This window comes from Octopus sinensis, linkage group LG16 (assembly GCF_006345805.1).
Source record: "Octopus sinensis linkage group LG16, ASM634580v1, whole genome shotgun sequence".
Classification (NCBI taxonomy): domain Eukaryota; kingdom Metazoa; phylum Mollusca; class Cephalopoda; order Octopoda; family Octopodidae; genus Octopus; species Octopus sinensis.
In genome coordinates, this window is record NC_043012.1 from 29,716,358 (window position 1) to 29,728,987 (window position 12,630).

Here is a 12,630-nt window from a genome sequence, read left to right on the forward strand (position 1 = left end):
AACAAAAAGTCTTCCTGACTCAGACAAATTGGTGAGGGGTGGGAGGAGGAGGAAGATAAAGACCAGTGTGTCCTCCCTACCAACTCAACTCTTGCTCTTTTCCTCCTCCTTTTCCCTCCCTTGCTTTCTATGTGGTACAGGAAAGAGATAGAGAGAGAGAGAAAGAGTGAACGCCAGTGTGTCTCTTCTTACTTACTGCCCCCCCCCCGCTTCCCCTCTCTTGTTTCTCAACCAAACTTTTCATGTGGGGGAGGAGGAGGAGGGATACTGAGACTAACACTTCACACATACATTGAGTGTGTGTGTGTGTGTGTGTGTGTATGTGTATGTGTGTGCATTTATATATGCATGCATGTGTGTGTGTGTATTTTATGGGATTAGGCTGCCAGGTTGTTACAATGAAAATATTTCTTTTGTGCCAAGCAATTAGCAATAGAGTTCAATAAAACTGTGTGTGTGCGTGTGTGTGTGTTACACTGATGATGAAGCTAATTATTTCTTATTTGATTAATTCTATTTTTATTGAAACAGTTATATATGAATAAAAATAGTTTTTTTTTTGTTTTTTTTTTGCTCTCTAAACACAAATATTTTAATTAGCACAATGTGATTATTGATAGTATTAATAGAACCACAGAACTGACATTTTTTTAAAAAGCCATTTTAGAGAAACATGCAGTGTTTTGTGTTTTGATGGATTTGATAGAGAGAAACTGAAAGAAGGCCATCGTATGTCTGTGGATGTCCCCCAATGTGAATGAGAGTCTATTTGTGTCGTGTTGATATCATGTGATAGTTGTAAACGAGTACCACTGTCATACAAGTGAGGTTGTTGATTTCCAGTCTCCTGTGAAAACATTTCTGGTCATGGGAAAATATCTTCTTTGGCAAACAGGTGAGGATTGGTAATAGGGAGGGCATTGCCCCATGGAAATTCTGCCTGACCCATGCAAGCATTAAAAAAAGTGGACATTGAATGATGATTGCTTCAGTATCAATACTTGCTGTCCTTGCTTTGGGTCAGTTCCTCATGTTGGCGATTGAATCCAGTTTTGACCAGATTTCATTCAGTAAGGTGTGCCACAATGGGATTGTCTCTTCATGTAGTTTGCTTTTGTCATTGTAGGTCTGAATTTCCCCTGGTTACTCTTCTACAAAATACACTCAATCTCATTTAGAATCGGTGCTGGACCATTTTCGTATTGTTTTTCTTCAAGACAGCCTTTGTTAATGTTTTGTTTGTTTTTTGGGTTTTTTCACTCCATCAGGTGTTGATTCTTTGTAAAGAGAATTCCACATTTGGTGTCAGGATGCACAATTTCATTTCATTTCATTTTTTTTCCCACATAGAATTATTTCCTGATAAAGAAACTACCTCAGCATTGATGTTGTTCTTAGAACTGCTTATAGAATTTCCTTGCTTCTTCTCAACACCAACCAAATTGCCAAGTGGACAGACAAGTTTTACATTGTTTTCTTTTCAGCAAAAAAAGAAAAAGACACACAGACAGCTTTTTCTTGGGCCACAGCAGCATGAAAAACAAAAGAAAAGAAAATCCTCCATCAGCCACGTTGTCTAGACAACCAGATGCAAATGTTTACTTTTGGGGTAGATTTAAGTTTTTGCTCTGAATAATTTATCAAATTTGATGGAAAAACATATTAATTCTGTGAAAATAATACATATAAAATTTCACATTTTAACAGATTTATACAGTATATCATATACACAACATCCTACAGGCATAAGACTAGGTGGACAAAATATGACTGCAGCTCCAGTCTTTATTTGGAAACAAATGACAATACATTGGAATTGGACCATTTGTTGAAATGAGAAAATCCTTTTCGATATTTTGATTTTTATCATCGAACAGGGCTGAAGCCATTTGGACCTCAAGTGACCCTCTAGTGGGCTGATTGTCGTCCACTCAAACTGGACATGGGTTTGGCAAAAAATTTGAAATGGAAATTAAATTAATTTGAAATAAATATTAAATTTTCCTAAGTTCAGCATCTCACAAATACATATATACAGATAAAAGTAATACACAGACAGACACACACACACACATATATACACATAGAGGTATAATATACACACACATATATGTATACATACACACACAAGCATTGTATTGGTGGTGGTGGTGGTGTCGATGGGTCTCATATTTCACTTATCTAAATTTACTCCATATTTTCATTTCAAACAACAAAGGCAGCCAGTGATTCCATCAACCCCCCCCCCACCTCATTCTGCACCATTCCACCAGTTTCTTTACCATGTGTAAGACATCTTAGGAAGGTAGAGGAGGGGGTCTGTATTTGTCAAACCAGATGTGTCTTTGGCTGAGGTAACCACCACCATCATGACCTTCTATGCAATAGCAGCCAAATTTCCCTCAAATCGAAATCTCATTCTCTTAAAAGTGGAGGGACAGACTTGGTAATGGGGTCCAAGATAGACTGTGCCTGGATAAAAAAAAAATAGGATAGCCACAGCTGAACTGTTCAATTATAACCTGGCCTTGGGCTAATAAACAACACAAGCACCATCATCATAATCAGCATCATTAACCACTTCTGGCTCTGCAATACAAATGTCTTGTTTTCATAGGTTCCGAATTAAAATCTTCCACCAAACCTTTATCACAATTTATGTTCCTAACACTAGCTTAATGATAACAAAGTTATTTTAATAGATTATATTTAAAGTAATTGAAAGAATCACAGAGCATCTCAACAGAAATACAGTAACGAAAGGGTTAATGTCTCTCTCTCTCTCTCTCTCTCTGGTTCAGCCAATCCACCTGTTTTTTGGGGGTTTTTGGGGTTTTTTCCTACCCATGGAAGAAGCGATATCAACAGGCAATCGTTTACATCCAAAGTCTCACTGTTTTGGCAAAAGATGAAAAACATTAAGCTTACCATTAATACACCATATTTTCTTTTTTTTTTTTTACTCTTTTAATGAAGAGGGAGGGCAGGACTCGTGAACCTGTACAAGGCTTCCTTAATCAAAACCCAAGGGAAGGAAGAAGACATTCTTCAAATTTGTGACACTGCCTTAATATTTAGAACATAGGGGATTCCACTTAGTGGCACCCAAGGCACCACCAGGTGGCACTGTTAAAGCAGGCAATGGATTAAATCCTCCATCACCCAAGTAGTAATTGGTGGGATCAAAGATGTGGAACAAACAACACAAGGTATCAGATCCCTATCCTTATAGTTCTGACAATCCACAGCCCAGGGCTTGGGATCTTTTGGGTTTTTTGCTTGTTTTTTTTTTTACCAACACCAAAAGTTGACACTGGTGGGAATTGAACTTAGAGTGCGGACAGCTGGAACAAATACCACCAGGTATTTTGTCCAGCTCTCTAACAATTCTACCAAGTCACCAAATTATGTAACTGTAGCTCATGTGAGTGTTATGCATGCATGTATGTAATGTGTGTGTATATGTGTATATGTATACAAGTGTGTGTTTGTGTATAAATGTGTATATAAAATTGCCAAAAACTATTTGAGAGAGGAGGGGGGGTTGGGGTAAGTATTAACCCTTGAAATGCTTCTTTGCAACTGAGAAGAAATCAACTCAAGTGTATTGCTGACGCCCTCATTGATAGCGGGGTGGGGGATGAAGGATGTGACCTTCACCGGTGAAGGGTCACTGGATTAATGGAGACTGGGGGGTGGGGTTAATGCAACAGTATCAAGTGAAGATATGTAAATAAATACACACACACACATTAACACGCACAATTAAAAATATATATACATACACAGCTTCAAATGCGCGCGCGCACACACACAGGAACGTATGTGTGTGTAATTATAAATGTATGCATATATATACACACACACACACACACATTTTAACACTTGTTGCTTCTTCATAAATACACACTCATGACCAGAAACACATTTAAAATATAGCTTTATATGCATATACTTATTCTGTGTGTGTGTGTATGTATTTATATATATATATAATTTTTAAATTACATTATAAATTTGCATTATATATCATATCACATGTGTGAGTATATGTTTATATCTATCATATATATATGTTAGTATTAGGTGTGTATGTATATATATATATATTGGATGTATGTGTATGTATATATGTACACACACAAACACATTTGTGCTTAGTAGAGATATGCTCTTGATTCCATGTAAGTGTATAGCGAATGTGATAGTAATAGAGAACTGACACTAGCGCCACCACCACCACCACCATAACAGCAACCTCACCGACCGACTTACCGATTCTACTGCGTAGTCTTCCTGTAATTTGCAGACCTGTGAACAGAATCTCAGAGAAACCTGATCCATTTTATCCTCCTGTCACATATCCTGGTCTTTGATATCTGAGACTAGGCTCCAAACAAATAGATTCAATGTGTTGGATTGCAGAGATAGGTCTCCATGCAGGCTTTACCCACCACCCCCACCAACCGCACCGCACACACACTCGGTGTCCAATTTCAACTCAGACCCAGAGTTTGTGTCTCTCGAAAACTCATGGAGACACAAGATATCAGAAATTAATTTTTTTAATCCTATCATTTTGTAACCCATTTTCCTATCATCATCATCATCTATATACATATATATATATTTGTGGTTTGAAGTTCTATCCCATTGCATGGCACCTTGAGCAACTCACTTCTACTATATCCACGGGCCAACTAATGTCTTGTGAATGAATTTCATAGATGCAAACTGTGAGGCTGTGTGGTAAGAAGTTTGCTTCCCAACCACATGGTTCCGGGTTCAATCCCACTGCATGGCATCTTGAAGCAAGTGTCTTCTATAGTTTAAGGTTGGCCAAAGCCTTGTGAGTGGATTTGAGAGTCAGAAACTGAAAGAAGCCCATCATAGGTGCAGGCGTGGATGTGTGGTAAGTAGCTTGCTTACCAATCAAAAGGTTCCAGGTTCAGTCTCACTGCGTGGCACTTTGGGCAAGTGTCTTCTACTTTAGCCTCAGGCTGACCAAAGCTTTGTGAGTGGATATAGTAGACAGAAACTGAAAAGAAGCCCTTCGTATATGTATGTGTATATATATATATATATACATATACTTGCCGAACCACCAAGTTACGGGGGACATTGGTTGTCAAGCGATGGTGGTGGGGGCAAACACACACACACATATATATGTATATGTGTGTGTGTCCCCACCACCATCGCTTGACAACCAATGTCAGTGTGTTTATGTCCCCGTAACTTGGTGGTTCAGCAAAAGACCGATAGAAAAAGTATTAGGCTTACAAAGAATAAGTCCTCAGGTCGATTTGTTTGACTGAAGGTGATGCTCCAGCATGGCCACAGTCAAATGACTGAAACAAATAAAAGAATATAGAGACACATAAACACATATTTGTGTGTGTCACTGTCTCGTTGCCTTGACACAGCTTGATAGTTGTGAGTGTCCTTCATTTCCAATCTTTGGAGATGTGTCTGGTCATTGGGAGATATTGTATCGCCTTGGAAAGTGGTGAATGTTGGTGACAGGAAGAGCATCCCAGCCATAGGAAATCCACCTCAACAAATTCCGTCCAACTTCTTAAGGAACATGGGGAAAATAAGGACATTGAGCCATAGAGACCAAGCCAAAAGGAAATGCAGGTTGGGGCCCTTCTGATCTATTTGCTAAGTGAGGCAGACCAACCCATGTCAACATGCACAGTAAATGTACCATGATGATGGTGATGATGATGATGACAGCACCCACTTCTACAATGTGGTTATTGTCTGTTGTAGAAAGTTGTCCTGATTTGAAAATATCTCCAGTAGAAAGCCTTCACAATCGAAAATGGTGGCACCACCTGTTGACATACCGCTCACCCCACCACCCAAACCCCATAAGGACAGTCTCAGTGAAAGTCTGCCCCTCCCCTCCATTCCAAAACACCAATACTGCTTTAAAAGACAAAGGCCACTGAACAGTAGACAAGATGGTCTTGGTTGGAATACCTCTGGTCATAGATTTGCTCTAGCTGGGCCAACTAAGCCACAGATCTCTCAATAATAATAAAAATCCTTTCTACTACAGGTACAAAGCCTGAAATTTTGGGGTGAGGGTCCAGTTGATTATATTGACCCCAGTACGCAACTTATATTTATTTTATTGACACCCCCCCTCCTAAAAGGATGAAAGGTAAAGTCAACCTCAGCAGAATTTGAACTCAAAACGTAAAGATGAACAAAATACCGAGTGTGCTGACAGATTCTATCAGCCTGCTTCCTTAATAATAATAATAATAATAACAATCCTTTCTATTTGGGCACAAGGTTGGAAATTGTGGGGAAGGGGGTTAATCGATTGCATCAACCCCCAGTATTCAACTGGTACTTATTTTATTGACCCCAAAAAGATGAACAGTAAAGCCAACCTCAGCGGAGTTTGAACTCAAAACGTAAAGATGTCTCTTAACGTTCTGCCAGCTATTTGCCTTGATAATGATGATGATGATGATGATGATGAACTTCAGTCATGCCACGCTACCCATGATGCATCACTATTCATATTTAAAAAGCCAATTTTCTGCATACGCTGATTACGACCGTAAAAAAATGTCTCCATGCCTGGCATGCACGACGACAAGGGTTCGAGTTGATCCGGTCAACAGAACAGACTGCAAGTGGAAGAGCACTCCACAGACACACCACTCTTAATGTAGTTCCCTGGGAAATTGAGCATGACACAGAACGGGACGAGGCTGGCCCTTTGAATTAAGGGTGCAATTCGTTTTTACCAGCTGAGTAGATTGAAACAACGTGAAATAAGGTGCCTTACCCAAGGACATAATGCACCATCGGGAATCGAACTTACGACTTTACAACCTTGAGCCGAATACCCCGAACCATTAAACTATACACAGACACCCACTGTGTCGCTTGAGCAACTGACTTTCAACCAAGGGACGTAACTCTTGCAGCAAATATTGCTATGAAAATCTCAACTAGTATATGCGCGCGCGTATGAGGTGGGTGGGTATTATACTAATGCTGTGTAAATAACAACCTCTTTCTCTCCTTCTGTTCCCACTCAGTTACTGTTTGGAAAGGCATTAACACCCCTACACCACACCTTCTCTCAGAAAATGTGACACCATGCTTCTATCAGCAGTCTTTAATGAACGCCACAGCATCCTGTTTCCCTTCCTCTCTAACTGCTTTGTGATATCACCTTTGTCGTTATCACGTCCACTTTACCATATTTGCATGGGTCAGGCAGAATTCATCGAGTCAGATTTCATACAGCTGGATGCCCTTCCTGTCACCTAGCCTCACCTGTTTCCAAACAACATTTCCCTGGGGCCAGAGATGCTCTGGATACAAACAGCTTTGCTTATGTCTCAATGATGCTTGTTTACAACCATAACAAGATGTCAAGACAAGAGTATACACACACACACACAACAAGTTTCTTTCAGATTATAAACTAATTACAAATTGAAACAGTGAGTCTCAGTGTGTGCTGCCCCTGCGTCACACTGTGCCTGGTAAGTCATGGGGATTAGACAGTCACTACAGAAGCAACTGCTGTTGTCATCATTGAACACGTAATATCATTATCCTCATTATTGATCTGAAACTGAATCCGTTTAAATGATAAACAATCCATTTTCTATTGGAAAATATTGGCAGTGTGTTTGTGGTGGTGGTCATGGCAGAGTGTATTGCTTAGCCCAGAGGCCCAGGCCAGGGACATAAAATTATGGATTCATTCATTCCTGATCCAGCAAACATAACTGAAGGCCTTCCACCCATGACTCTCCTGTGTGTGTTTTAAGCTTAGTTTATTTAGAACTACATTATCTAAAGTATTCACTTTGTTTAAACCTATATTAGTTCCAACCAATCTGTGATCAAAGATATTCCAACTGTAACCATTTTGTTCCCCAGTTTTATTTCAATCATAATGTACCTTAGAGTACATTGTCCAGATGTTGATCATGTGTTAAGACTGTCAGACAGTGGTGGAGGGGGGATGAAAAAGAAGAACCATTTTAAGCCATGTCCACACTTTAATTTCTTTAATAATCTTATTATTATTGTGATACTTCCATGTAGACACATCTCTTTCAATTTTACTCTCAGGCATTCTTTTTTATAATATTAATATTGCAGGGAGAGATTTTTTTTGTTTTACCAAATTCCAATGTCATTGCTGATACATGTTATAAGCACACCACCATCCTGTTTGTTTGCTTACTCAAGCCCTTCACTTTCCATGGAGCGTACATCCTCAATAACTTGTTCTTGTCTCTGGGCTGTCTTTTCTAGTTCGCTTCTCCTTGCTTCTTGTTGCTTGTCCATCATCATCGATGCTTCTTGAATTTTGCTTTTGTTAACCCCAATTTATTTCAGTGTTCATTTACCAGTCTGGCACCAACCTGTTGACCTGTCCAACCTGAATGGTCCTGCAAGGAGTTTGTGCTCCTCCTCTGATACAGTTCTTAGGGTCATTGATATACACAGGCCACCACACCACAAAAAGCACTTTTGGAGTGGCACTTTCCAATCAAAGCCAGAGCAATTTGAAGTGGGAGATTTTGCTCTTCTTTTTGTTTATCTGTGTTTGTTAACCACATTACATTGTTTTTATTTTAACAAAACTCCATTGACTCTTCTAATATGTTTAATTTTTCTTTCTTTCAGCCTACAACAAAGAGAATTTGCCGTCTGGTTACATTATCTGTGCCTGGTGCCAGAAGCCCGGTCTCAAGTTGTTCACTCTAAAGACATTGAATGGTTCGAAAGTCTTTTGTAGCGAGGTCTGTTTCACTCAGTGCCGCCGTGCATCATTCAAGAAAAACAAAATTTGTGACTGGTGCAAGCATGTCCGTCATACAGTGAACTACGTTGACTTCCAGGACGGGGAGCAGCAATTGCAGTTCTGTAGTGAGAAATGTCTCAATCAATACAAGATGAACATTTTCTGTCAGGAAACCCAGGAACATTTGCAACAGATCCAGTCGTCTTTGGACACCAATTCCTCTTCTAATGGTGTTCCTGATGACAAACAGATTCTCATTACTCCAGACCTCTGGTTACAAGAAGATATTGCACGGCGCAGTAAAAAGCTGAGAGTTTCTGATGAAGCTAGGAACATTAATAAAGCGAAAGACTCTACTGAGAAGCATAAAAACCTGTCCAGTCATATCGACAATCCAGAAAGTTCAGCTTCATCCAATTCACATGATAAACATGCTGATAAGTTCAATGTAGATAAGTCCCTTAAAGAAAGATTAGTTAAACGGATTCACAAAGACCCTCCTAGCCACACAACGAGTCCAGCAGTGACCCCTTTACCAAAGCGTCCACCTCAGCCACCAGCACAACTAATCCCACCCATGTTTCCCACCCCTGCAGCCATGAATAACTGGTGGCACCAAGCACAGATGATGGCCTCCCTTGGACCGAGTTATCCAGCTTTTGGTGGATTTCCTCCAATGGTTTACCCAGGGGTCTTTAATCCTCCATATACTCCCATCATGCCAGGTACTGCTGCTCCACCCATACCTGAAACCTCTCGACCCCACAGTCGCCACGTCAGTAATGCCTCTTCAACACCTGGTCCGTCTATCACACCAAATGCCTCTGCTTCCCCTGATATCTCTCAGACACACTCTCAGAGCCCTAATGTGGTCCCTAACACATCAAACAAAGCTTCAACAATTCCTAGAACTCACCACTTCCTACCCCCAATGTGGCCACCTGGATACCCCATGATGCCCTTTCCTCCACCCCAGATGACCCAGTCAGGTGACACTAGCACTGCCCCTGGCCCAAACCCCACTATGCCTACTTTCCCAATGCCGGCCCCTAACTGGACATCCTTAGGTATCCCTCCTCAGACAGTTATTATCCCTTTTCCTTTCCTCATCCCTCTACCGTTTCCGGTACCAATCCCTATTCCTGTACCAATGAAAGCAGAACAGATTGAGAAGTTATTGAAGCAGACGTCCAGCACCTCGACGACGACGACGACCAACAACAACAACAACAACAGCAGCAGCAGCAGCCAGAAGGAAGAGGAAACATCTTCGGAATGTGAAGATGTCAAACCTCGGAATCTAACAGAACATCTCAGTCTGAACCAGAACTACAATATGAACGGCAACAGAAGTAGCAGCAGCAGTATCAGCAGCAGCAACAGTATGGAGATGACGGTGCAGATGCGCAACCGCATGGCAACGACAGTTGGTAAAAATGTTCCAAAAGAGTGTGTCACATGCGCATCGTTCCAGACGCCAAGCAAAAGCAACTTGTTGCCACGGCCAAGCTCTGTGTTATCCATCAAGAGTGACTCGCACTTGTTACAGTCAGAGATGATCAATGTAAAACGTCCACCAACTCCGGCCAGTGTTGGTTCTCTTGACTCTCCAAAGAAAGTACGTCACGAGTTGATGACTAATTCTGACTATTCTATAAATGATGAAGTGATAGATTTGTCCAAGGACAGCGGTCGAGAGAGCATTTCCAGAGATATTCACTCACCTCATATACAAACATTAAAAAAACAGAAAGCAACTTCCAGCTCTGTCCGTTCCCTCTCAGTTCCTCCTTTATCTGTCTCAGAGACTTCAGATTCACACTTAGCTTTACATGTCCCAAAAATCCACATTGTTTCCACACCCAAAGACCCGCCTCTGTCCCAACAGCTGCCCTTACCGCCCACTGATCATGCCTATTCGCTGCGGCGTGGTCTGATACTGGACGCTCCCAGTGTGCCAAAGCGACCAAAGAGCCCTTCCCCAGAAAGAAGGAACTACATCCGCAGTATGCCACGTGATATCATGGAAGCACGTCGGTGTCTGCGAACAAGAATTAAAACCAAATGAACCATAATGCAACTCACCCATGATCAAAACAGACTGAACAAACAATTATATAATACAGTTCTTATCACAAGGATGCTGGGTGCCAGAATCTATAGCGATGTCCCTTAACATTCTGAGATCAAACCACACACCACTGTCAACTTTTTTCCAAGGTCGATACAATCAATTACCAGTTAAATACTGAGATGAAAATTCAATCACCCACGCCAACCTTCAAAATCTAGCCTTGGGCCTACATTAGAAATAATCAGTATTATTATTATTATTATTAGCACTAAGACAGTGAGTTTGCAGAAACGGTAAGGCACCAGACTAAATGCTTCATGGTATTTAGATTATTTTTTATCCCTCCATCTACATTCTGATATCAGATCTCATTGAGGTCGACTTTGCCTTTTATCACTCCAGGTGGCGGAAGGGTGAGGGATGGTCAATAAACTAAAATACCAGTTATGTACTGGAGTTCTTTCAATCAATTATACCTCCTTCCACCCCACCACTTGCCTCAAACAATTGGCCTCATGCCTCACTAATAAATCATTATTGTTATTACTATCATTATTATTATTATTATCATGTCACCAAAGACTAAGGTCTTTCACTCCACGTACACAATTTATATGAATACACAGCAAAAGCAACAACAACAACTACCACTACAGTACATTGAACAAAGAAATTAAGTTCTTAGTTATTTTTAAGCTGTGGAAACTGGTTGGTTCTTCCAGAGGAAAATTTCATCAAATTTTGCAGACAAAATCTTCAGCAACCACAATACCTATTCCATCTCACAGAACTTAAACATAAAATTTCTACTGTGGAAAAACAGTTATATATTAATTTGGGGAAATACCAAATTTATTTTTGTTGTTTTAAATCTTGTTGAGTATTTTTGTTTTTCTTTCTTTTTTTTTTGTATATTTAAAAAAAAAAAGAAGTCAAGTCAGAAGAGGGATTTTTTGGTTGTTATAGTGGGTGTGTCATAGTGGGCGTGTCTGTGGGAGGGAACAACCTCACCAGCCATTCACCACACCCCAACTCAGCTAACCACTCCTTCCTCCCACCTCCACTTCAAACACAGTTTATGACATATTGGGTTTTCTTTTTTATAGCCTTTATTTTCTCTTTAATTTCAGAAACATGGCTAATGTATATTTAATATATCAAATATTGCCTTATTTTTTTTTGTTTTTTTTTTTTATTGTTAAGGCAGTGAACTGGCAGAATCGTTAACATGTCAGACAAAATGCAGAGTGGCGTTTCTTCTAGCTTTACATTCTGAGTTCAAATTTCACCGAGGTTAAACTTTGCCTGTCATCTTTTCAGAGTCGATTAAATAAATACCAGTTGAGTACTGGGGTCAGTGTAATCAGCCAGCTCCCTCCCCTAAAATTTCAGATGCCTCCCACCAATAGTAGAAAGGATTATTATTGCCTTAGAGCAGTGTTTCTCAACCTTTTTACCCTTGTGTAACCCTTAAAATAAATTACATGTCTCAAGGAAACCCTGCTCAAAAAAATTATATATCTTATCTTATATTTTTTCATCGTTGTTCACATGGTAAATATCATACCATATATATATATATATATATATATATATATATATATATATATATATATAGGGATATAGGGTGTCCATAAATTACAGACATCATCATCATCATCATCGTCGTTTAGCGTCCGTTTTCCATGCTAGCATGGGTTGGACATCACTAAATATATCCCCAATGGTAGTTTATAATAGGTTAGATAGGATGGTGTCT

General features: G+C 40.0%; 1 protein-coding gene across 2 annotated transcripts in view; it reads left to right on the plus strand.

The window, feature by feature from the left end:
- Positions 1 to 12,082, plus strand: part of LOC115220506 (sine oculis-binding protein homolog A-like) — a 151,079-nt gene extending 138,997 nt beyond the window's left edge. For both annotated transcript variants that reach the window (XM_029790642.2, XM_029790643.2), the window contains one exon: positions 8,680 to 12,082. In XM_029790642.2, the coding sequence (XP_029646502.2) occupies positions 8,680 to 10,865 (2,186 nt within the window). In that variant the 3' untranslated portion in view covers positions 10,866 to 12,082. The remainder of the gene's footprint in view (positions 1 to 8,679) is intronic.
- Positions 12,083 to 12,630: the final 548 nt, after the last annotated feature.